Here is a 25,523-nt window from a genome sequence, read left to right as displayed (position 1 = left end):
ATTTTGTATTTTTAGTAGAGACAGGGTTTCTCTGTGTGGGTCAGGCTGGTCTCCAACTCCCGACCTCAGGTGATCTGCTCACCTTGGCCTCCCAAAATGCTGGGATTACAGGCGTGAGCCACTGCGCCCAGACTAATTTTTTGTATTTTTACTAGAGTCCGGGTTTCATCATGTTGGCCGCGCTGGTCTCAGGTGATCTATCTGCCTTGGCCTCTCAAAGTGCAGGGATTACAGGTGTAAGCCACCACACCCGGCCAAAATCCTATGTTTTAGATGCAGTCCATTGAAATTACTTTTGATCCCACTCCACCACGGAATGATTTCCTAGTTGCCAAACCCAAACCCAAAGGATTTTTTTCAGCCCTATTTTTTTTTCTTTTTCTTTTTTTGTAGAGACAGGGTCTCACTATGTCAGCCAGCATAGAGTACAGTGGCTCAATCCTAGCTCTCTGCAACCTCCACCTCCTGGGCTCAAGCCATCTTCCCACCTCAGCCTCCCCAGTAACTGCGTCTACTGGCACATGCCACACCTGGCTAATTTTTTTTTTTTTTTTGTATTTTTTTACATATTTTTTAGAGATGAGGTTTCACCACGTTGCCCAGGCTGGTATTGAACTCCTGGGCTCAAGTGATACACCCACCTCGGCTTCCCAAAGTGCTGGGATTACAGGATGAGCCGCCGTGCCCAGCCCAGCCCTTTTTACTTATTTTTTAATTAATTAATTAATTAATTAATTATTTTTGAGACGGAGTCTTGCTCTGTCACCAGGCTGGAGTGCAGTGGCGGGATCTTGGCTCACTGCAACCTCCGCCTCCCAGGGTCAGGCCATTCTCCTGCCTTAGCCTCCCCAGTAGCTAGGACTGCAGGTGCCCGCCACCACGCCCTGCTAATTTTTGTATTTTTAGTAGAGCCGGGGTTACACCATGTTGGCCAGGATGGTCTCGATTTCCTGACCTCATGATCCGCCCGCCTCGGCCTCCCAGAGTGCTGAGATTACAGGTGTGAGCCACCGCACCGGCCTATTTTATTTTATATATTTATTTTATGTTTTGAGACAGAGTCTCACTCTGTCGCCCAAGCTGGAGTGCAGTGGTGCGATCTCGGCTCACTGCAACCTCTGCCTCCCGGGTTCAAAAGATTCTCCTGCTTCAGCCTCCTGAGTAGCTGGGAGTATAGGCGCCTGCCATCACGCCTGGTTAATTTTTTTTTTTTTTTTATTTGAGACGGAGTCTCGCTCTGCCGCCCAGGCTGCAGTCCAATGGCGCGATCTCGGCTCACTGCAAGCTCTGCCTCCCGGGTTCATGCCATTCTCCTGCCTCAGCTTCCCGAGTAGCTGGGACTACAGGCGCCCGCCACCACGCCGGGCTAATTTTTTGTATTTTTAGTAGAGACGGGATTTCACCATGTTAGCCAGGATGGTCTCGATCTCCTGACCTTGTGATCCGCCCGCCTTGGCTTCCCAAAGTGCTGGGATTACAAGATTGAGCCACCGCGCCCGGCTAATTTTTGTATTTTTAGTAGAGACGGGGTCTCACCATGTTGGCCAGGCTGGTCTCCAACTCCTGACCTCAGGTGATCCAGCTGCTTCGGCCTCCCAAAGTGCTGGGATTACAAACGTGAGCCACAGCTCCCGGACTACACTAAGAATTTCTAGGCAGGGAGCGGTGGCTCACGCTTGTAATCCCAGCACTTTCGGAGGCCGAGGTGGGCGGATCAGGAGGTCAGGAAGTCGAGACCATCCTGCCTAACATAGTGAAACCCCGTATCTACTAAAAAAAAATACAAAAAATTAGCCGGGCGTGGTGGCGGGCGCCCGTAGTCCCAGCTACTTGGGAGGCTGAGGCAGGAGAATGGCGTGAACCCGGGAGGCAGAGCTTGCAGTGAGCCGAGATCGCGCCACTGCATTCCCGCCAGGGCGACAGAGCGAGACTCCGTCTCAAAAAAAAGAAAAAAAAAAAATTATATTCACATTTCATAGCTGAGGTCTCTCAGCTTCCTTCAAGGTAGACAATTCTGTATCTCTAGGTGACCCAAATTTATCCCCTCCTCTTACGTGCACCCAGTTTATACTTAACCAGGAACCATCACATTACTGCATTGTCTGTTCACCTGGACCTTGAAAGGAAGGTCCTGAGTCTTATTTATCTTATTGAGTCTCCTCAATACCCAGCTAAAGTACTGGTTACATTAGTTTCCTTCATTTTAATAGGTTTAAATGATAAAGATCCTGTCCAGGATGCTAATCTGTGCAATCTCCTGGAAGCTTCCAATTTCACTACTTCGAGAGAGAAACCGTATTTTGGCTCTAAAGAGGGCTCCTGACTTCGCCACGCTCACCTTCAGTGGTGCTTCACGGCGCAACCACTTCCCATGTGGTTGTCACCTAGATCAAGGACCTATCTAAGGAGAAAACCCAAGGACAGGCAAAGACAGCCCACGCACTTTCAACAGGAACTCGGCCCCTTTCCTAAACGCAGTTCCTCTGATTACCCTCTCCAATTGACGTCTCTATGATCCAATTAGATTTCGAGGCTCAGAGTGTCGCCCTAACCTCACACTGTCCAATAAAAAAAGGAGTTTCAGATTAGCACCAGTTTTGACCAATGGATGAGAAGATGAGCGTGTATTCACCTGTAGAAGCAGCACTGAGAATGATGAGCAGCCAATTTACCCAATGGACCTGCCTACAGCAGCGTAGGCCTCGCCCGAACTGCAGGAGAGCAGGCGGCGGGGGTTGCTGCAGCGATCAGTCTCCACCCGGACTCCGCCATGTTGGGTCTTGTGGGTCGTGTGGCCACTGCTTCGGCCTCCGGGGCCTTGCGGGGACTCACTCCTTCAGCGTCGCTACCCCCAGCTCAGCTCTTACTGCGGGCCGCTCCGACGGCGGTCCATCCTGGTAAGTGCTTTTCTCTAGGAGCTGAAGTTCCATTTTGCCGCCCCATGACCTTGAGCCGGGGAACGATGGTAGCTCGGGCCTAAGGGATCCGTGGTGCTAAAAGTATGCCTGGAGCCGCATTTTGCTCTCTAATGGCAGGAGAACAAGAATGGGACACCCATAGAAGGTTTCTTTGAACCAGCTCTATCCCGTTCTGTATAAAGTTCTTTGTGTGACGGAAAAGGTGCGGGCAGGTGCGTTGACCTTCCGGTTGAATAGGGATACTGAACTCTCGAAAAATGGGTTATTGTGCATGCGGATGGGAAGGCTGTGCAGGCGCTTTATCGATCGCTGCGCGGCCTTCCCTCTTGGACACGCCTTCCGTACAAGCGGAAAGAGGCCTGACTTCGGCTGAGTTTTCCTCTTATTGTGTAAATCTTGGCTTCCGATAACCTTTTACTGTACTGACCCCAGCTCCTTCCTATATCTTTTGTCTGTTAGTCAGGGACTATGCGGCGCAAACATCTCCTTCGCCAAAAGCGGGCGCCGCCACCGGGCGCATCGTGGCGGTCATTGGCGCAGTGGTGGACGTCCAGTTTGATGAGGGACTACCACCAATTCTAAATGCCCTGGAAGTGCAAGGCAGGGAGACCAGACTGGTTTTGGAGGTGGCCCAGCATTTGGGTAAGTAGAATTTATTAGGAATAGTAAAGACCTTGTGTAGCCCAAGTATCCCAAAAACCAAGCTGTCTCCCTCTGTGATGATTTTATCAAAATGACTTTCGTTCTTCTGAGTTTGCTGAAGCCGCATTTAGGTACTGAGAAGGAGTCTTGGTCGACTTAGGTCTTGATACCAATTTTTACTTAATGTATAACCCTGCAATGCCTGTATCTAACAGGTGAGAGCACAGTAAGGACTATTGCTATGGATGGTACGGAAGGCTTGGTTAGAGGCCAGAAAGTACTGGATTCTGGTGCACCAATCAAAATTCCTGTTGGTCCTGAGACTTTGGGCAGAATCATGAATGTTATTGGAGAACCTATTGATGAAAGAGGTCCCATCAAAACCAAACAGTAAGTTGCTCTTAATGCATCTGTGGACGAAGAAACTTACGTTATTTGCAGTTTTACACATTAAGGTGACACGTTCTCATAAAGCAGAATTTGTCTTCTGATACCTTCGATTATTAAAATCACACAGCGCAGTTTCACCTGAAGAAATTAGGATGCAGAATTTCTGATTGACAAAAACTTACTACTTGAGGGTTTTTTTTTTTTGTTTGAGAAGGAGTTTTGCTCTCGACTCACTGCAACCTCCACCTCCTGGGTTCAAGCGATTCTCCTGCCTCAGCCTCCTGAGTAGCTGGGATTACAGGTGCATGCCACCATGCCTGGCTAATTTTTGTATTTTTAGTACAGACGGGGTTTCACCATGTTGGCCAGGCTGGTCTCGAACTCCTGATTTCAGGTGATCCACCCACCTCGGCCCCTCAAAGTGCTAGGATAACAGACATGACCCACTGCGCCTGGCTAGTTGAGTATTTTTAAGACTTGCTCTTACTGCTTAGGTTTAGGAGTCTCCAAAACTTGTAGGTTTTTGTATTTGCTATTGCTATGTGAGGGAATGCTGTTAGGTTAAGGCTCAGTAAAATGAAAAATTTATGACAGTTAAAGTAAGGGAATGGGATTATTGTTCCCTAAGATAATGATTTTCTTTATTGCAGAAAGTTGGGTTAGATCCTGGATGATAGTTGATCTAATTTATACAACAAAGGGGAGATAAGACTGTGGTTCCTTAAGTAAAGGGATGGACTTGAGAGTTGATAGGGAAGGATATATAAGATTATCATTTGCTTTCAACAAGGTGAATAGATACCAATTCTCTCTTCTACTTTTACAGATTTGCTGCCATTCATGCTGAGGCTCCAGAGTTCATGGAAATGAGTGTTGAGCAGGAAATTCTGGTGACTGGTATCAAGGTTGTGGATCTGCTAGCTCCCTATGCCAAGGGTGGCAAAATTGGTATGTTATTAAAGGGTACATATTTTCCAAACCTAATATGGGAGGAAAAACTCATACACTGTTACGAGTGGATATTGACATCTATTCCTCACTGATGAGTACATTCTTTCATTCTTCTGAGTTTGCTGAAGCCATATGCAATTTCTGAGAAGGAATAGGATGGATGGAAGGAAGCAATTCCTTTTTTGGAAGTTTGCTTAGTTAGGAAAGCAGAACTCTTAAATATTCTTTCTTTTCAACCTCTTATAGGGCTTTTTGGTGGTGCCGGAGTTGGCAAGACTGTACTGATCATGGAGTTAATCAACAATGTCGCCAAAGCCCATGGTGGTTACTCTGTGTTTGCTGGTGTTGGTGAGAGGACCCGTGAAGGCAATGATTTATACCATGAAATGATTGAATCTGGTGTTATCAACTTAAAAGATGCCACCTCTAAGGTCAGCATTGAGCTGATTGATGTCCACATGGTAGTTATGCCAGGAAACTATTGCCAACTGAAGCCATGTTCTATATTTTCTATTTGATGTTTTTTTTCTTTTTAAAATAATTTTAATATTTTCATTTTAGTGTCCCAGGACCTACAAAGGAAATCTGTTAGTGTTTTCCCCCCAGCTTCCAATACACTAGTGGACATTTTCTGTTCTCTTTGATACTGACATTAAATAACATTTCCAGGTTTTCTTTTTGGTAGATAGTCCCATCATTTGAAAGCTAATTTTGGGAGGGGTGGATTGGACATGGTACATACGTTTCAGCTAAGCCTATTTTGTACTTTTCACTTAATTTGAAAAGGTTTTTATTTCCTTTCTACTATAGTTTTGCCTTAGTAATATAAGAAGCTGTCTTTTTTTGTTTTGAACTGCATCTCTAATAGGGAAAAGAAACTTGCACACAAAAATGTTGACACCTTCTGAGAAAGGATCTGTGGTCATTTCTCCAATTTGGGAACCTTCAGTATGTGGCTTCTCTACTCCTTTGTCAGGTTTTACGATCTATGTATGATTACTGCAGGTAGCGCTGGTATATGGTCAAATGAATGAACCACCTGGTGCTCGTGCCCGGGTAGCTCTTACTGGACTGACTGTGGCTGAATACTTCAGAGACCAAGAAGGTCAAGATGTACTGCTATTTATTGATAATATCTTTCGCTTCACCCAGGCTGGTTCAGAGGTAAGAGGGAAGCTTGAGAGGACCTGGTTCATTTGGCCTTTCTTTGGAGCTATTCAGATGACGCTAAGGATGTAGATGCCTAAGACCTTTTTTTTCTTTTAGGTGTCTGCATTATTGGGCAGAATCCCTTCTGCCGTGGGCTATCAGCCTACCCTCGCCACTGACATGGGTACTATGCAGGAAAGAATTACCACTACCAAGAAGGGATCTATCACCTCTGTACAGGTAACAAAAATTACATAGATGAAGATGTGATTTGTAGAAAGGCGGGGTGCAGTGGTGCATCTCAGCTACTAAGGAGGCTGAGGTGGGAAGATTGCTTGAGCCCAAGAGATCAGCCTGGGGAACAAAGCGAGACCCTAACTAAAAAAAAAAATGTATGTAGAGAGATGTATAAAACTTATTGGGCCAGGCGCGGTGGCTCATGCCTGTAATCCCAACACTTTGGGAGGCCGAGGTGGGCAGATCATGAGGTCAGGAGTTAGAGACCAGCCTGGCCAACATGGTGAAACCCTGTCTCTACTAAAGATATAAAAAATTAGCCGGGCATGGTGGCAGACGCCTGTAATCCCAGCTACTCAGAGGCTGAGGCAGGAGAATCGCTTGAATCCCGGAGGCAGAGGTTGCAGTGAGCCGATATCGCGCCATTGCACTCCAGCCTGGGCAACAGGGCGAGACTCCGTCTCAAATAAATAAATAACTTAGTTATTTACATCTCAAAAATGTCTGTTAACTGGGGTTCATGAGCTCCCTGGAATAATGTGTAAAAGTCTGTGTGTGTGCATGTTAAAGACCCTAAAAGGTTAAGAAATACCCAAAATAATTGAAGGTAGGTCGGGCGGGGTGGCTCACGCCTGTAATGTTAGCACTTTTGGAGACCGGGGCAGGCGAATCACTTGAGGTTAGGAGTTCGAAACCAGCTTGGCCAACATAGTGAAACCCCGTCTCTGCTAAAACTACAAAAAACTAGCCAGGCGTAGTGGTGTGCGCTAGTAATCCCAGCTAGTCGGGGGGCTGAGGCAGGAGAATCGTTTGAATCCGGGAGGTTGCAGTGAGCCAAGATTGGGGCACTGCACTCCAGCTTGGGCGACAGAGTAAGACTCTGTCTCCAAAAAAACATAAATGAAGGTATACATTTAAATGTAGATCACAAAGCAATGGTTTCTAGTCTAAGGGGAGTCCAGAGCTATATGGGAACTTAGCATTAAATATTTACTGTATTAGGGCTGGGTGCAGTGGCTCATGCCTATAATTCTAGCACTTTGGGAGGCCAAGGCAGGTGGATCATGAGGTCAGGAAATCCAGACCATCCTGACTAGCACAGTGAAACCCCATCTCTACTAAAAATACAAAAGATTAGCTGGGTGTGGTGGCACCTGCCTGTAGTTCCAGCTACTCGGGAGGCTGAGGCAGGAGAATTGCTTGAACCTGGGAGGCGGAGGTTGCAGGAGGTTGTGGTGAGCTGAGATTGCACCACTGCACTCCAGCCTGGGCGACAGAGAGATATTCCATCTCAAAAAAAAAAAAAAATTACTGCATTAATGTAGTATACATTTTCAAATATATATAGATGGGATATATAGTAAAATTACATAAATTTTATGTATAGTAAGAACATGGCTAAACTGTAGAAACTTTTCATGATTCAATTTAATGAACTATTGTGCAAGAAGTTTTTTGTTCTTGTTTTTAATTCTTTTTTTTTTTTTTTTTTTTTTTTTGAGATGGAGTTTCACTCTCATTGCCCAGGCTGGAGTGCAGTGGGCGCGATCTTGCCTCACTGCAACCTCCATCTCCTGGGTTCAGGTGATTCCTTTGTCTCAGCCTCCTGAGTAGCAGGGATCATAGGCACCCAACACCAGACCCAGTTAATTTTTGTATTTTTAATAGAGACAGGGTTTCACCGTGTTAGTCAGGCTGGTCTTGAACTCCTGACCTCAGGTGATCTGCCCAACTCAGCCTCCCAAAGTGTTGGGCTTACAGGCGTGAGCCACTGCGCCTGGCTTTTTGAGACAGTCTGTCGCCTAGGCTAGAGTGCAGTGGCACGATCTTGGCTCACTATAACCTCCACCTCCCAGGTTCAAGCGATTCACCTGCCTCAGCCTCCTGCGTAGCTGGAATTACAGGCATGCGCCACCACGCCTGGCTAATTTTTGTATTTTTTTTTTTTTTTTAGTAGAGACGGGGTTTTACCATGTTGGTCAGGCTGGTCTCGAACTGACCTCGTGATCTGCCTGCCTTGGTCTCCCAAAGTGCTAGTTTTACAGGCGTGAGCCACCGTGCCCCACCCCCAGCTTCATGTTTTTAATTCTAAAAGTGGGTATTATTAAAATAGAGTTAAAATACAAGATGAAGAGCAAAAAGAATGATATTAAAAATTCTTCCATCATGGCTGAGAGACCAGATAATCTGTCAGCTTATTCAGCAGGTATTAGGGGTGGTAAGAAGGGTCTTTGGAGTGCTAAATGGAATGAGATGGTAAAGATACGTCAGAAAGGGGGATGGCTTAAGTAAAATTACTTTGGTTTGCTGGGTGTGGTGGCTCACACCTATAATCCAGCAGTTTGGGAGGCCAAGGCGGGTGGATCACGAGGTCAGGAGTTCAAGACTAGCCTGGCCAAGATGGTGAAACCCCATCTCTACTAAAAGTACAAAAAAATTAGCCGGATGTGGTGGCGGGCACCTGTAGTCCCAGCCACTCGGGAAGCTGAGGCAGAGAATTGCTTGAATCCGGGAGGCAGAGGTTGCGGTGAGCCGAGATTGCGTCACTGCACTCCAGCCTGGGCAACAGAGCGAGACCCTGTCTCAAAAAAAAAAAGATACTTTTAAAACAAAAAAAAATTTACTTTGGTTCCTGCTGTACTTCATGGGATCTCATTTTAGGCTATCTATGTGCCTGCTGATGACTTGACTGACCCTGCTCCTGCTACTACGTTTGCCCATTTGGATGCTACCACTGTACTGTCACGTGCCATTGCTGAGCTGGGCATCTATCCAGCTGTGGATCCTCTAGACTCCACCTCTCGCATCATGGATCCCAACATTGTTGGCAGTGAGCATTACGATGTTGCCCGTGGGGTGCAAAAAATCCTGCAGGTGAGTATATTACTATGTGGGATCACTGTCCGGAAAGTTAAAAAGAGGGATTGTGGGGACTGTTTTAGGACTGGATCTTTCTTTTTTTTTTTTTTTTTTGAGACGGAGTCTCGCTCTGTCGCCCAGGCTGGAGTGCAGTGGCCGGATCTCAGCTCACTGCAAGCTCCGCCTCCCGGGTTCACGCCATTCTCCTGCCTCAGCCTCCCGAGTAGCTGGGACTACAGGCGCCCGCCACCTCGCCCGGCTAGTTTTTTGTATTTTTTTAGTAGAGACGGGGTTTCACCGTGTTAGCCAGGATGGTCTCGATCTCCCGACCTCGTGATCCGCCCCTCTCGGCCTCCCAAAGTGCTGGGATTACAGGCTTGAGCCACCGCGCCCGGCCAGGACTGGATCTTCCTTAGTGATTTGTGTGATTTGTTTTGGAGCAAGGAAAGTTGAGGCTAGCAATTGCTAGTGAGAGCTAATGAGGTCTCTTGAGTTTCCAGGTACTTAACGCTGTGGCATGCAATATTTTTCTTTTTTTTTTTTTGAGATGGCGTCTCTGTCGCTGAAGCTGGAGTGCAGTGGCGCCATCTCGGCTCACTGCAACCTCCGCCTTCCAGGTTCAAGCGATTCTGCTGCCTCAGCCTCTTGAGTACCTGGGATTACAGGCGCGTGCCACCACACCCAGCTAATTTTTCTATTTTTAGTAGAGACGGTTTCACCAGTTGGTCAGGCTGGTCTTGAACTCTTGACCTTGTGATCTGCCCACCTCAGCCTTTCAAAGTACTGGGATTACAGATGTGAGCCACCGCACCCGGTGGAATGCAGTATTTTTCTTTTTTTTTTTTTTTTTTGAGACAGAGTCTCGCTCTGTCGCCCAGGCTGGAGTGCAGTGGCCGGATCTCGGCTCACTGCAAGCTCCACCTCCCGGGTTTACGCCATTCTCCTGCCTCAGCCTCCCGAGTAGCTGGGACTACAGGCGCCCGCCACCTCGCCCGGCTAGTTTTTTGTATTTTTTAGTAGAGACGGGGTTTCACCGTGTCAGCCAGGATGGTCTCGATCTCCTGACCTCGTGATCCGCCCGTCTCGGCCTCCCAAAGTGCTGGGATTACAGGCTTGAGCCACCGCGCCCGGCCAAGGAATGCAGTATTTTTCTAACAGCACCAAACTAGGACTATGGAGAACAAGAAAGACCCTAATCTTTCTTGGCTGAGGGTCCTCATACCACCACCACCCTCTCTGCCCCCTAGCATGTAACTTTCCCTTTGTTAGCTTGTCCAAATTAAAGGAATGAGAGTACTTAACTCAGGCTTCTTTTTTCTCATAGGACTACAAATCCCTCCAGGATATCATTGCCATCCTGGGTATGGATGAACTTTCTGAGGAAGACAAGTTGACCGTGTCCCGTGCACGGAAAATACAGCGTTTTTTGTCTCAGCCATTCCAGGTTGCTGAGGTCTTCACAGGTCATATGGGGAAGCTGGTACCCCTGAAGGAGACCATCAAAGGATTCCAACAGATTTTGGCAGGTGAGATTTTGAGTACAAAGCTGAACATAAGATCACAGAAAAGCCAAAATCTTGAATGTTTACTGTGCTGTGGTCCCATTCCAACGACCATCAAGCAATATATAATATACTATGCCTAATTATATTTTTAATTAAAAAACAAACTTTCCCATTAATTTTGTTTGAAAATACTCTACATGACCGGACGCGGTGGCTCACACCTATAATCCCAGCACTTTGGGAGGCCAAGCCAGGTGGATCACGAGGTCAGGAGATTGAGACCATCCTGGCTAACGGTGAAACCCCGTATCTACTAAAAATACAAAAAAATTAGCCGGGTGTGGTGGCGGGCGCCTGTAGGGGAGGCTGAGGCAGGAGAATGGCGTGAACCCAGGAGGTGGAGCTTGCAGTGCGCCGAGATCGCGCCACTGCACTCCAGTCTGGGGGACAGAGCAAGACTCCGTCTCAAAAAGAAAATACTCTACATTTAATTTGTGATTTGTTACTTGATGCTTTAGCCCCCTTTTATTTTATACGTATTTTCTGAGACTGAGTCTCTCGCCCAGGTTGGAGTACACTGGTGCAATCTTGACTGACTGCAACCTCCACCTCCCAGGTTCAGGTGATACTCCAGCCTCAACCATCCAAGTAGCTGGGATTACAGGCACATGCCACCATGCATAATTTTTGTATTTTTAGTAGCCATGGGGTTTCACCATGTTGGCCAGGCTTGTCTCAAACTCCTGACCTTAGGTGATCCGCCCGCCTTGGCCTCCCAAAGTGCTGGGATTACAGGTGTGAGCCACCATGCCTGACCCATGTGTTCTTAATTCATACTGTATCATGTCTTGTAAATTTGATTTGTGAGGAAAATTTAAGCTTTCTAAGATGACCTTAAGTCATCACATTCTAACTGATGGCCTCAAGTGGTAAGGAATGTTACACGATGCAGAAAATTGATATCCCTCCACTTCTTACTTTTTTTTTTTTCCCCGTCATACAGGTGAATATGACCATCTCCCAGAACAGGCCTTCTATATGGTGGGACCCATTGAAGAAGCTGTGGCAAAAGCTGATAAGCTGGCTGAAGAGCATGCGTCGTGAGGGGTCCTTGTCCTCTGTACTGTCCCTCTCCTTGCCCCTAACCCAAAAAGCTTCATTTATCTGTGTTGGCTGCACAAGAGCCTTGATTGAAGATATATTCTGTCTGAACGGTATTTAAGGTTTCCAATAAAATGTACACCCCTCAGAATTTGTCTGATTCTCTTGGTTCTGACAACATAGTCAACACTCAAGGGTTATGTATTTAGTTTTAGTTTTAGAGACACGGTGTCTGGCTGTGTTGCCAAGACTGGTCTCCGACTCCTGGGCTCCAGATCTCCCACCTCAGTCTCCTGAGTAGCTGGGGCTACAGGTGTATGCAGTCTCACATCACCAGCACTATTTTCAACAATTAGATTTTTAGAGTGGCTATAAGAAGCAGGTTCAGCTTGAAGTGGGCCATGTATGTTTGAAATTGGTCCTTAAAACTAGCCATTCTCTTTTGTTGATGGGCAATCGTACCTCTCACGCGGGGTTTCCTTTGGGTAGTGTGATCTTAGTAAGGCCTCAGTTTGGGGCCTTTAGTTCAATACAAGTTGATGTGTTTTTTTTTGTTTGTTTTTTTTTGGGGGGGCCTCTATTTCATGTGGCACATCCCTACTTCTTGGTTAAAAATAGGTCTTTTTTGAAGGGCATATTGGGAAAAACTCGTTTTAGAAGTAACCGATTTCCAGGGGTTAATCTGAGTTTAATGAATTTTCAAGAAACAGTGATGAATACTGATCTTTGTTAAAATTGAATCAAAACGGTTCTCTACATCTTGGTTAGGCCTTCATGTCTTCAGAAAGTGTACTGAAATACTTCCTGACATTTTGGGCAAGTCTAAATAAAAGTTGCTTGTGATTGCTTGAGGCTATGCGGAGGCATATGAGGCCTAGTTCACCCTCTGTGAAGATCCCTTATGAAAGTCCAGAAAAGAGAATCTCAAGGGAATAGCAATTTTCAGGGTTGCTGGCTTGGGCTTCTAAACTAATGAAGTTAGGTTATTTTCCTTTCATTTTAGCCTACTGAAAGGTGCAGGGGTAGAAGGTGTATTTCACCATTTCAATTTAAAAGAAGCTTGCAAGGTCAGATTGGGTTCCCCTTGTGTTCTTTTCCGGGACCAGACTCATCCTACTGCCCTCTCGCGGTAGCACTGGAGACTCTGTAATAACTCTGATCCCATTTTCAAATCCACGAAGGCCATTTGCTGGGATGTGGCTCTCAGTTAAGGACTGTTTACAGACCAGCTGGGGCTTTTGTCCTGGGGAGGAGCCTGCATCTATAAGCTCCACCCGCTGAGGCCATCAAGTTAGGTAGAAGCTGGGCGGGGACAAGCTGAGCTCCCAATTCAGAGGCCCCTGGGGGCTGAAGGTTGGGGAGGGCTTTTTGGCGCGGCGCCAGGGGTGGAGTAGGGGCCTCTAAGCTTCCTTCCATCTGCCTATGACGTCCTTGGCAGCAGCCTCTCCCGCAGTCTCTACTGTGTCATGATCTGGACAGAAGGTGGAGCCCCTGAGCTGCTTGTGCTGGTAGTTTGCTCCCAGAAAAGCTTGGATTTGGGGAAATGCTGAGTTATGGGGGTGGGGACACTTCCTCTAGGTCCTGACTCTGGAGTGGGTAAGAAGCTGGTAGAAAAAGCCCTAGCGTACAGGTCAGCCCTTTCTGCTTTGTTTTCTCACGTCACCCGATACAGACCTGGGAACTGAAATCCTAAAGGTCTTTTGCATCCCTCCACCCCTTCCCCCAACACGTTCACGTCCTTCAGCGTTTATCGAGAACCTTCTCCCTCTCAGTAGCTGCAACTATTTATTTCCTTCCCCCTTTGCCCGCCTCTTCTACCACGCCACTGGAGTGTCAACACAGCTCTAACCTTCCTCCATATTTCTCCTGGTCTGCCCTGTCCTCGCCTCCTCCCTCTCTCCACCCAGAGAAGGCCCCGCCCTTCCCTCCTCCCTCCCCACCCAGTCTGTCACACAGGGACATCACCCTACAGCAGTTCAGGCTGTGTGGTTCGCAGGAAGCATACACTGGCTTTTTGATTGTTGCTAGTTCCCAGTTCACAGTTTGGAAGGATCCAACACCAGCCTTCACGTGAAGTGGGGGCAAGGACAGTGAGGAGCTGGGTGGTCCCAACCTCGAGCCCTGCCAGCCTGACATGGGTGAGTATGGGGACCAGCCCCGGGGAAGGCCTGAGGGATGCCTACTCCCTCCCTGACTGACTCAGCAGGGGTGGGGCCTAACCTTTGCTCATTTGGGGGGTGAAGGAGAGGAAACAGGACTCTAGGGGACGGGGGGCACAGGGCTCAGCTGGCGAGGCTGCCGACCACGGGATCCTGAGTATGGGCAAGCCCCAGCTCTAAGTAAGAGCCCCAGACGCACCTTAGGCCAGGGCTTTCCCAACCCCCTCCCCGCCGCCCCGTGCAGGATTGCCCCTGCTCCTCGCCATTTAAGCTGTTGAGATTCAAGGAAATTTTGACAGTACTCACTGCTAGCCCCCATAAAAGTAAAGCCCGCTTTTGGCAGTGCTGAAAGGTCTTGAAAGTGCCTCCCCTCCCTCTCATTTTTCTAAGGCCTTTTAAGTCTGCCTTCTCTCCTCCCCCACCTTGACCCACCTTCAGGTGGGGGCTGCACTGAGCAGCTGCTTCCTGTTGCCCCAGGGACTGAAGCAAGGTTGGTGGTGGTTGGGGGAAAACTGAACCAAAGTCGATTCTCGCGGTCCCACATCAGCCTCACTAGGGCTGCTATTGATGGCCCCCACACTACAGTTACTGAGGGCACTGAGTGGGAGGAAGGATTGAGGTTGAGAGGATAGGAGGTTTTTGCCCTCGTAGCTTCCTGATTCCAAATGCCCCACAGCTGTAGGGATGGGGCCCTGAGGAGCTGAAACACGGGGAACCTGTTCACCTAGTAGGGCGCTGCGCGTGACCCCCAGCAGGTTCGGCCTTGAGTTCCCTCTCCTGCATCCCTAGGGGCCTCCTAGGAGCCCATGTAGCTCTCGCTGCCTTCCCCGGCCACCTTTGTGAGGCGGTCTTTGCTGGTGCCCTGGCAGCGCGGGCAGAGCTTTCCCGAGTCCTTCCTTTCGGACCTACCACCATCCCCCACTTCACCGCAGAAGTTTGTCTCTTTCTGGGATCTGTTCTCTTCCTCCCATCTGGGATCCTTCCTGGTTCTGGCCCCTAGGAGACGCCACCCGCTTCCCTCTCCCCCAGTGGATCCTTCGCGACTGCTCTCCTGAGCGGTTGTCCTCACCTCGGTAGCTCCTGCCCCTTTAAGCACCACCTCCTCCCCTCCGCCGCCGCCGGCCCAGGGCTGGGGGAGGAGGCGCCGCCGCCGCCCGGCTCGGCCACCTGCGCCGCTGCCGCCGCCGCCGCCCGCGGCCCGGCCCTGCTCCAGGTGAGGCCCGGCACCCACCTCCAGCTCCGGAGTCCCCTGGCGGGCCGTTCCTGCGGTATCCTGCCCCGGGATCCCTGCTGCCCCGGGATTCGGGATCTGACTCTCCCCCTCAGGGAGCTGCCCTTTCTCTCTGCCCTGAACTATCTACTCGCCCATTTTTCCCCTATCCTTTGCGACCGGAATCCGGAGGCTTCTCACGCCTCTCCGCCATCCTCTCTCGAGTACCCTTCCTATTCTGGGCCCAGGATCTCCCCCTCCCCCGCGCCTTCTTCGCCAGAAAAATCTCCCGCGGTCTGGGTTTCGCCTCCTCCCCTCTGGAACTAGCGCTTTCCCACGCCTTCCTAACCCCAATGGGAGGGGGGATACCCACCCCAACTCCTCTCCTTCCCCGTAGTAAGGGGGGCGGGGGAGCAACATCGACAACACTATCTGCCCCTGCTCCGCTCAGCCCTTTAAGTTCAGCTAAGTCTCATCTAAACCTTTTCTGTAGTCCTCACCCCACCCTACATCTCCTGGAGCTTGGGGTCCAACCTCAGCACCGCCTACTGAGCCCAGGTGGGAAGGGCTCTCCTCTTGGGCCTAGGGTTGGTCGGTGCAGCCTAGGAAGGCCCCTCCCCCAGAACCTGGGAGCTGGGGGCTAGGGCGCTGCCGGAATCTTGTGCTTCAGGGCCTCAGGGACGGTTGGGAGAGAGTGGGTGGGGAGCTGGGGCTAAATCTCTAAGGGAGTTGGGGCGATGAGGAAGGCAAGAGAAGTCCAGTCTTCTCTGTTCCGGTGCAAAGGAAGCCCCCCGGCTCCCTAGGAAATAGGGGCTTTCTGTAACTTACAGGACCACCATAGAGAATCCCATTGGGAAGTTTGGAAACAAGACTGTGCGAATCTGAGGAGCCACCTGTCGACTTAAAGGGGAGAAAGGGGCCGGGGTGGGGTGGTGTTCGCCTGTAATCCCAGTACTTTGGGAGGCCAAGGCGGGCAGATCACTTGAGGTCAGGAGTTCTAAACCAGCCTGGGCAACATGGCAAAACCCCGTCTCTACAAAATATACAAAAATTAGCTGGTCGTGGTGGCGTGTGCCTGTAATCCCAGCTACTCGGGAGGTTGAGGCACAAGAATCGCTTGAACCTGGCAAGTGTAGGTTGCAGCAAGCTGAAATCACGACACTGCACTCCAGCCTGGGCGACAGAGCAAGACTGTCTCAAAAAAAAAAAAAAAAGTGGGGAAAGAAGGGGAGGGGTATGGTCCTTGTGATGTATTAGGAGAATCTAGCCTTTCCAGAATACAGAGAAGGTGAAGACTTTTGCTTTAACCTGTGTGTGTGTGTGTGGGGGGGTGTCCAGCTGGAATGGTTACTCGGCTGAGAGCCATCTCCCTGCTAGACAGACCCTGTTAACAGTATGATCCATTCAGCCAGTGAGGGGAAGAGAGGTCTTTAATTATCCCACCTCCATTAGAGAATTCCCCCTCCGCCCCCAGTCCAGCTGCGTCCCTAGCTATGCTCTGTCATTTCCCACTCCTTACCTCCAGAATTAGGGGACTGGGTGTCAGGATCTGCTTCAGACTCTTCTAAGTCATGTTTGGAGGGGGTGCTGAGGGGAGGAGAGGGTGTTCAGCAGTGGTGTTTGGGGTTGGATGCCAGGAGTATCTGGTGGGGGAGAGGGAAGGACGTAGAGGGATGCAAACGAATCCCCTTCTCTCTCTTCCTCCTCCCAGCCCCAGCCATCTGGCTCCAGAGTGGAGCCAGGCACCGTGGCAGCTGACCCCAGAGTCAGGGAGGTGCCGCAGGAACACAGGAGGGTGAGAAATGGGGAGCAGGTGCTAGTTTGTCCCTCCCCATTCTCTTCATTACTAGTCCAGTGGCCTGGCTTGAGGTTCAGCCTATTCCCTGGAGACTCTCCTTACAAGTTGCTGATAAAATGACCATTTGCCCCTTCCCCTTTCTAGTAGCTTCCTGAAAGGAAATGGGTGGGGAAAAGAGAGGTGGGTGGGTGATCAGCCACATCTGATGGGATTGAGGAATGTTTGAGGACATTTGGGGTCAGTCTGCCCTCTGTCCTCTGGATGGGGGGAGAAGCACAGCTGCAGAATGGGAGGCCTTATAGCAGGAAGTAAACATCCAGCTGTTGGGCACACTGTCACCCCAACCTCATCCTTCCTCAGAGCAGGGAAGATCCTGATTAGATGAGATGAGGTGGGGGTCTCATTCAGGGGTGAAGATGATTGCAGTCTTTCTGCACCAGATGGGAAGAATGGATCCTACCTCGTTTTCTTTTCTAATCCCAGGTGGTCCTCTGCTATCCAACACCCCTCTCCCAGCCGCTCCTGGCTGGAATAGTCCTAAAGGTTGCCCTGGAGACTAGGCCTGGGGCTCGGAAGGGGTGGGGGCAGTCAGTGGGGCACAGGAGTAACCGGCTCTTCCGGAGCACAGAGGAGCCAGCGGTGGGTGTGTGTGGGTGTGGGGAGGGGCGTGGCTACACCCGTCTGATGGGCGCAGGCTCCTCCCCTGCCTGCCCAGTCCCCGACTGGCCGGCCCCCTTTAAGATTGGGAGCGGGAGGTAGGAAGATCCTCCCTCATCTGCCCTGGAAAAGGGAAGGGAAGAAAAAGGGATACCAGCTTCCTTACCCCCACCCCCATCCCGCCGCCCTTGAGGCGTCAGTTTTATGCCTTTCTTCCCCAGCCTTTTTTATTTGGGGATAGAGAGGCATTTCTTAGCAGAAGTTTGCCAGAGCCCTCCTTTCTCTAGAAGGAAGGAAACCTCTCCTCTGAGTGTGACCTCCACCTACTCAGGGATTTGAGGTCGGCAGGCTGTTGGAGGAGTATTTTTTTTTCCCCAAGGTGACCTGTAAATCTGTTGTTTCGACAGGGAGGAGAGAAGGGTTTTGGTTTCCACCTGCCTATTCCCTCCACTGGTAATCTACTTATCTCGAGAGAGGAAGAGAAACCCCCTTAACCTTCTCTATCTGTGGCCCACACACTCTATGAGCCTTTGCTAAAGCTAGCTTCCTTCTTATCCTCTCTGAGCCATTTGTAGGGGATGAGGGGTGGGGTGGAGTCTTTCCCCAAAACTCAGGAAGAGCCCACCCCTCTGTGGAGTAAGGAAATCCCATCTAGACTGATGGATCTCACCCCCCCAACTCTGCCCATTTTTCAGATCTCTTTCCTCCTCAGACCCCCAGAGGAAATATATTTGTTGACACCCCCCCCCCAACTTGCCAGAGTTTCATCATCCCCACTCTGTCGCTTTTCCAGAATATTCAGCAGCCTGAGCTTTGCACAGTTTAGGCCATTGTTTCTAGAACCGCGTTGCACTGAATTGAATGGGAATTATCTTGAAGCCTGCAGAGTGTTGAGTTGCAAGGAAAGGAAACCAGGTTAACTTTCTTGTCATATTTTATCCACTATTTGACCTTGAAGAAGTCATTGAACCTCTTTGGGTCTTAATTTCTTCATCTGATGAAGGAGAGAAGGATGAACTAGAAATTCTCTAAGCTCTAATATCGTATGACACTGTTCTTCATCCTGGGGCTCTGCAATAGACATTTTAGGTGACAGCCAAACTCTAGTCCTCTGCTAGATTTTACTTTTCTGTTCTGAGTTTTCACACAGTTATGTAGCCCTGTCAGAAAAAAATTACCAGAATTATAGAATGGGTGGACATTTGTGACATCTTTTTGCTGATTAGTTTTCAGCTTATCTTTTACTTCTCTGACTGCATTTAGGCTACACTCAGGTCTTTGCTGTCTGGTTCCAGAGCCGAACCTTCTTTCCCCTACGCACAGGAATCTTTCCTTTCCAGTGACCAGGACCCTGCAGATGTTGCCAGCAAAGTGGTGATCCAGGCAGGACCAGGCAGCACTGAAGGGACAGAGGTGAGTGGGTGGCAGACTCTCTTGCCTTTCCCCATCCCTTTAGCGCCCTGAGTGAGTAACCTTTCTATTTCCAAGTTTCCATTACCCTACCTGGGAAACAACTGCCCCCAAAATTCCCCTGACTCTCACCCCCTACCAGCTTGTTAGAGAAGTGGCACATGCCTTTGGGCCTAGACATTTGGTCTAGTCTTTTAGGTTAACCTTGGAACTGTGGCACGCCTTTCAGTTTGCCCTGTGTGAAGCAGGACTACTGCCGCCATGAGATGCGGGTGCAGAGGGAGCTGCCAGGTGGGCAAGGTGGCCAGGGTTGCAGGAGACACAGCGGCGCTAGGACCCAGGTCCGGGTCGGGAAGAGAGGCTGGCAGGCTTTAGGACCCTGTGGCGGAGGCCGCGTGGGGAGACTCTCTCCCGGCCGAGGCTTCTCCGCCCCCTCCGGCTGCGACTCACTCCTCCCCCGCCGGCCATGTTGGCTCCTCTCGGGCCCCGCGGTTGAGCCGCGTCCCCCTCCCCCCTCCCGGACCCCGGACCCCAGACCCCCTCCCCCAGCGGGCGTCTCCACCCCTTCTGGCGCCCGGAGCGCGGCCATGTGAACTGCCTGTTACCCGGGGAGAGACGAGCCCCGAGCCTGGCTGGACGCCGCTGCCTCAGGTTTGTGGGGTCTGTGGCCAGGGGCCTGAGGGGGAGAGAGCCCCACTTTCATCCGAGACTTCCCCCGGGGAACAGAGGCTCCAGAGCCGGCTTGAACCTCGCCGGGGCAGGAAGCCGACTGGAGCTTATTTCCTGAGAGGATCCAACCTGAGGCGAGGGTCTCCTTGCCCTGGGGTCTGGGAGGAGAACAGGGCTGGTGGGGCTGCTGAGGACCCCGGATGGGGCCGCGGGGGCAGGAGGAGCTGTAGGGGCTCCTGGCGACGACTGTGAGGAGGCGGAGAAGCCACCTGGCTGGTGGAGATGACTCCTATGGGGGACTTGGGGTGGAATCCCCGGGAGGGGCTCCACCTCCTCGGGTGGGGGTGGGGATTGCCTGAGCGCGAGTGGTGGGTGAAGGGGTTCCCTTGGCGGGTTAAACGCTCCGTTTGCAGGGAGCTGGGCGTTTTGGCTGCGGTGAGTGGAGGGCGGAAGGGGTTTCCAGGGGTCTGAGGGTGTCTCCCTCGGGGAGCGCACTCATTCTCTTGAGCGTGGAGATCAGCAGAGGGCCTTCCTTGCTGAGGGTGGTGCTGCGCTTGGCTCGGGGCCCTCGCGTCCCGGGAGAATCCCCCATTCCAGGGATGGAGGTTGATAGGGCTTCCGCTGAGGCTTTTGAATTTGAGCTGGGCTGAGGGGCAGAAGGGAAGAATAAATAGGAATTCCTTTTTCCAAGGAGATTCCCCAGTGAGGGGATCCCCGCTTCCGTGGCAGAAAGGTGATATCGTATCATCCCTTTCTTTCTCGGTGTTCCCAGTTTTCAGAAGAAGGCAATGCCAATAGCAGTTATCCTTTGTAGGGTTTATTGAAGTGAGAGATTTGTCTGCTTTGGGGGAAGATGGAGGGGGATAGCTTGCACCTCCATCTGTACACAAACAGCCCCTCCCCCAGCCTCCCGCAGGAAGTGGCCGGGAAATGGCAGCTGTGCGTTTGCTGCTGCGTGTCTTGTTGTTTTGAAATGTCCATTTTAATCAGATTTGGTTTCATTTTCTGAAGCCTTCTGGGCAAGCTTGGATCTTGCCAACCATGTGGTCCGAGAGACCTTTCTTTGGACTTTTTTTTTTTTTTTTTTGCAAACTTGTCAATTGGAAGTAGTCAACTTCAGTTGACTCACGTATCCCAATCCCTCCTCCCGAACATCTCTGTCTTCCTGTCTGGTTTTGTTTTGTTTTCCCTTGAGCTAGAGGTCATAGAGATACAAACTCAGTTACCTACCAGCGGGGTACACTCTATATAAGTGATGCAAATTCCCTCAGCATAGAGAGCTGTCAGGGAGACTAGGGATCTTTTGTGGCACGAGTAGCTTCTTGGGGTCCTACTTAGTATAGTTATTATGACAGTTTCTATATTGCAGAGCACCTGAGCTAGGGAGCTTGTGAAGAAGGATAGATTCTGAGAAGTGGAGGAAGAGGAAGCTGTGAGGAAGATTTAACTATTAGATGGATTTGTGTGTTGGGGGTAGGGACTGATTTACAGACTGAGATTGGTGAACTCGGTCCTCAGTGGTGATTCTAGCCTAAGGGCAGCCCCTGTGGGAAGCCTGTTATTTAACTGAGGGTGCTGGAGATTCTACCTTCTGCAGAACCAGCTAATTAGAATAGTACAGTTTGTTATCATATGACTTACTCTTTAATCCATAAAAGAACATCTCCCCTTTTATTCTTCTTGGAGATTGGTAAGCATTTCCTCTGTTCCCTGCGAAGTCATGTGCCCAGATTTTTTTTTCTTTCTTTTCAGTTGATAATCCCAGGATATTTCTCCTGTAACATATAGTGATGGACTGTGTGCTATGTCCCCAGGCATTTTGTTGCACACTGGATTTGGTTAGGGGCAACAGTTGGCCACATAATTTTATTTTTCTTTCTTTTCTTTTTTTTTTTTTTGAGACGGAGTTTTGCTCTTGTCGCCCAGGCTGGAGTGCAGTGGTATGATCTCGGCTTACTGCAACCTCTGCCTCCCGGGTTCAAGCGAGTCGCCTGCCTCAGCCTCCCGAGTAGCTGGCATTACAGGAGCCCGCCACCACATCTGGCTAATTTCTTTATTTTTAGTAGAGATGGGGTTTCATCATGTTGGCCAGGCTGGTCTTGAATTCCTGACCTCAGGTGATCTACCCACCTCGGCGTCCCAAACTGCAGGGATTACAAGTGTGAGCCACCACGCCTGGTCTCTTTTCTTTTCTCTTTTTTTTTTTTTTTTGAGATAGGGTCTCACTCCGACGCCCAGGCTGGAGTGCAGTGGTACCATCATGGCTCATTGCAGCCCCAACCTCTTCAGCTCAAGTGATCCTCCCACCTCAGCCCGCTGAGTAGCTGGGACCACAGACACGCACCACCACACCTGGCTAATTTTTTGTAATTTTTGTAGAGGTGGGGTTTTGCCACTTTGCACAGGCTGGTCTTGAACTCCTGGGCTCAAGTGACCCGTCCGCTTTAGCCTCCCAAAGTACTGAGATTACAGGCATGAGCCACCATGCCCAGCCTATGACCACAGGATTTTAGATTTTGAAAGATAAAGTTGTTGTGTTTTTTTTGAGATGGAGTCTTGCACTGTTGCCCAGGCTGGAGTACAGTGGCACCATCTCAACTCACTGCAACCTTTGTCTCCCAGGTTCAAGTGATCCTCCTGCCTCAGCCCTCCAGTAGTTGGAATTACAGGCATGCACCACCGTGCCTGGCTAATTTTGTTTGTTTGTTTGTTTGTTTTGAGACGGAGTCTCGCTCTGTCACCCAGGCTGGAGTGCAGTGGCCCGATCTCAGCTCACTGCAAGCTCCGCCTCCCGGGTTCACACCATTCTCCGGCCTCAGCCTCCCAAGTAGCTGGGACTACAGGCGCCCGCCACCTCGCCCGGCTAGTTTTTTGTATTTCTTAATAGAGACGGAGTTTCACCGTGTTAGCCAGGATGGTCTCGATCTCCTGACCTCATGATCCACCCGTCTCGGCCTCCCAAAGTGCTGGGATTACAGGCTTGAGCCACCGCGCCCGGCCAATTTTTGTATTTTTAGTAGAGACGGGGTTTCGCCATGTTGGTCAGGCTGGTCTCGAACTCGAACTCAGCCTCCCAAAGTGCTGGGGTTACAGGCGTGAGCCACCACGCCCAGCCTTGAAAGATAAAATTTTAAGATTATTTGGACTATTCTGAAAACTACCTAAGCCTGTCATTTAAATCATCCTTTCACTATTTATTTTCCAGGCAAAAACCTCCCACCTAGATGAAGATCCCTAGATAAAAGATCCAGTATGGGAGCAGATAGACACTTATGATTGTGTGAAAGTGACATCATCACTAGTAAGATAGCATCATTGCTCTTCTCACTGGGGCTGTTGGGGTTTTTCATATTCTGGAAACAGTAAAAACAAGTCCATCTGTCAGCATCCTTTTTCTTGCCCCTGATTAGTTCCTTTAAGTTGCTGTCCGATGGGGTTGATTTTAAGTTCCCCTTTCTTCAGCCTTTGGTTACCTGAATTGGCACTTGGCAGAACAGCAAGTTGATTTTCCCTGTTTGGGGGTTAAAAGAGTAAAGAAAGGAGAAAGAACTACTCCTGAGTCTTTGGACTTTTAAAAGAAAAGCTGATTTTAAGAAAATAGTGATTTCATTTGATACATGATTGAACTGGGAGCTGAAAGAAGCAAGCCTTTCATGGCCTTCTTATAAAATGGCATTTTTCTGTCAAGAGAAATATGTTTCTTAATATTTTAAGCTTCTTGATGAAAGAAAAAATCTGAGATGTAAAGAGAGCTATATGGGCTGATCCCAGAGCCAGTCTAGAATGAAAAGTTCATCTTGTAGTCTTGCGGCTCTGGAATCAAGTATTACTAGGAGAGAAGCAAAGCTTGTTAAGGTTACTGACAGTGTCTTCCTGCTGTTGACCTTTCTTGTCACCACTGAAGAGGTGAAGCACCAAACTGCTATTTTTGTTGTTAAAACAGTATAGAAGTTAGTAATTGATAGTGATGTTTGACCTTGTATGAGATGTATCAAGAGCAGCAATAATGCCAAGTATAAAATTTGAGGTAATTCCCGGGGCAAATAATCTTCTTGGTTTGTTTCTTAGAATGTTGGTGTCCTCATATGCCTATGTATAGCCCAAATGAATAGTTTCTCAGTATTATCTCATGTGGGTCAGAAGGACTATTTTTTACCAGCTTGTCAGTTTGCCTAATTTTGAAATTAAACAAATTGTGCAAAACAAAAAATCCCATCTCTGAAGACATCTGGAAATTGTTTGTCACTAGCAGTAAAAGTAGCATTGGCTTAGTGTTTTGTCTTGTTTCCTCATTAAAGAGAACAATTATTATGGGGGCATTTTGCAGACTAAAATACTGTAATCTTGCCAAAAATTTACCAAACAAAGGAAGAAGTTTTTTTTTTTTTTTTTTTTTTTTGAGACGGAGTCTGGCTCTGTCGCCCAGGCTGGAGTGCAGTGGCCAGATCTCAGCTCACTGCAAGCTCCGCCTCCCGGGTTCACGCCATTCTCCTGCCTCAGCCTCCCGAGTAGCTGGGACTACAGGTACCCGCCATCTCGCCCGGCTAGTTTTTTGTATTTTTTTAGTAGAGACGGGGTTTCACCGGGTTAGCCAGGATGGTCTTGATCTCCTGACCTCGTGATCCGCCCGTCTCGGCCTCCCAAAGTGCTGGGATTACAGGCTTGAGCCACCGTGCCTGGCCTAGAAGTTTTTAAGAGGTAGGTCGTCTTCCTACTTTTAGTCTTTTGAGGTTGGACTCTGTAACCTGCCTCGCGAATGGGGTCCTTAACCTGCCTGCTTAGCTCATTTTTCGGGGTGGAAAAGGTAGAGTCCTGAACTGTTAGAGTTGAAATTCTGGCCAGGCACGGTGGCTCAGCCTGCAATCCTAGCACTTTGGGAGGCTGAGGCAGGCAGATCACCTGAAGTCAGGAGTTCAAGACCAGCCTGACCAACATGATGAAACTCCGTCTCTACTAAAAATATGAAAATTAGCTGGGCGTGGTGGCGGGCACCTGTAATCCCAGCTACTCGGGAGGCTAAGGCAGGAGAATTGCTTGAACTGGGGAGATGGAGGTTGCAGTGAGCCGAGATCGTGCCACTGCACCCCAGCCTGGGCGACAGAGCCACATTGTCTCAAAAAAAAAAAAAGAAAGAAAGAAATTCTAAGAAACAATCAGAGCTGAAAGAGGGAAATAACCTTAATATAACCTCTGGACTGTGGCCTTTAGTGTCTTGCAATTTCAGAGGCATTCCCGGTCTTCTGAGAGTAAAGTGACCGGAAGTGTGGCAGAAAATCTAACCTGTAGTGTCTTTAATTAACAAATGTATAAAAACCTATTATATGCCTTGAGTGTTCTGTTAAACCAAGCAGAACGTTTTATTAATTCAGAGCTTACATTTATTTATTTTTCTGTTTTGTTCATTTGGTTGAGAACAGTGGTGCGATCATAGCCCACTGCAGCCTCCAGCTCCTGGGCTCAAATAATCCTCCTACCTCAGCCTCTGGAGAACTTGGCACTACAGGCATATGCCACCACGCCTAGCTAATTTATTGCCTTTTTACATTATCAGTACTTCCCTATTTTCAGGCCTTATTTTCTTCAAGGAGTGGCTATCTAAGTACGTCAAGATTTGGGGCCTTTCTTCCCTCTTGAAATTTTTATCTCTGTGAAGTATGAAGCTGAATTTTTTTTTGTTTTCTGAAAATAGAGCAAAGCCCATGACCTTCACTGGAGAGTAAGCTGGTAGTGGCAGAAAGGTAGATTTACTCATTCATTTGTTCAGTCCGTGGACTCAACAAATATTTCCTTTGGTTCTTTCGTATACTTAACACTAAATTAGGTGCTGGAGATATAATGGTGGAACTTACATCCAACTGATGCTGTGGA

At 49.2% G+C, this 25,523-nt stretch overlaps 2 protein-coding genes and 2 non-coding genes across 23 annotated transcripts in view; all 4 read left to right on the top strand.

Annotated features, from left to right (window-relative positions):
- Positions 1 to 2,659: 2,659 nt before the first annotated feature.
- ATP5F1B (ATP synthase F1 subunit beta) lies at positions 2,660 to 11,903 on the top strand. Its single transcript, XM_031650572.1, has 10 exons — positions 2,660 to 2,897; positions 3,378 to 3,560; positions 3,776 to 3,950; positions 4,777 to 4,898; positions 5,148 to 5,332; positions 5,907 to 6,065; positions 6,168 to 6,290; positions 8,949 to 9,161; positions 10,471 to 10,672; positions 11,655 to 11,903. The coding sequence occupies exons 1-10, from the start codon at positions 2,771 to 2,773 to the stop codon at positions 11,753 to 11,755; spliced, it is 1,590 nt and encodes a 529-aa protein (XP_031506432.1). The 5' UTR covers positions 2,660 to 2,770; the 3' UTR covers positions 11,756 to 11,903.
- Positions 3,630 to 3,703, top strand: LOC116269045. The gene has a single exon (XR_004176365.1). It is a non-coding gene; the product is annotated as a small nucleolar RNA SNORD59 (small nucleolar RNA).
- Positions 4,985 to 5,051, top strand: LOC116269046. The gene has a single exon (XR_004176366.1). It is a non-coding gene; the product is annotated as a small nucleolar RNA SNORD59 (small nucleolar RNA).
- A 1,356-nt stretch (positions 11,904 to 13,259) lies between the features above and the next one.
- The window catches only part of BAZ2A (bromodomain adjacent to zinc finger domain 2A), a 42,290-nt gene continuing 30,026 nt past the window's right edge, over positions 13,260 to 25,523 (top strand). For 3 of the 20 annotated variants that reach the window (XM_031650568.1, XM_031650570.1, XM_031650558.1), the window contains exon 1: positions 13,668 to 13,890. In XM_031650568.1, the coding sequence (XP_031506428.1) occupies positions 13,887 to 13,890 (4 nt within the window). In that variant the 5' untranslated portion in view covers positions 13,668 to 13,886. The other 17 variants (XM_031650569.1, XM_031650567.1, XM_031650566.1 and 14 more) reach the window with 14 other exon arrangements.

Source organism: Papio anubis, chromosome 9, assembly GCF_008728515.1.
Source record: "Papio anubis isolate 15944 chromosome 9, Panubis1.0, whole genome shotgun sequence".
Lineage (NCBI taxonomy): Eukaryota > Metazoa > Chordata > Mammalia > Primates > Cercopithecidae > Papio > Papio anubis.
This window is presented reverse-complemented; position numbering and strand designations above follow the sequence as displayed.

Bases quoted from the DNA above. Each gene is read 5' to 3' on its own strand.
- ATP5F1B (XM_031650572.1), top strand. From the start codon at position 2,771: ATGTTGGGTCTTGTGGGTCGTGTGGCCACTGCTTCGGCCTCCGGGGCC. The intron at 6,066-6,167 runs GTAAGAGGGAAG...TTTTTCTTTTAG, and splicing joins TCACCCAGGCTGGTTCAGAG to GTGTCTGCATTATTGGGCAG. The intron at 10,673-11,654 runs GTGAGATTTTGA...CCCGTCATACAG, and splicing joins ATTCCAACAGATTTTGGCAG to GTGAATATGACCATCTCCCA.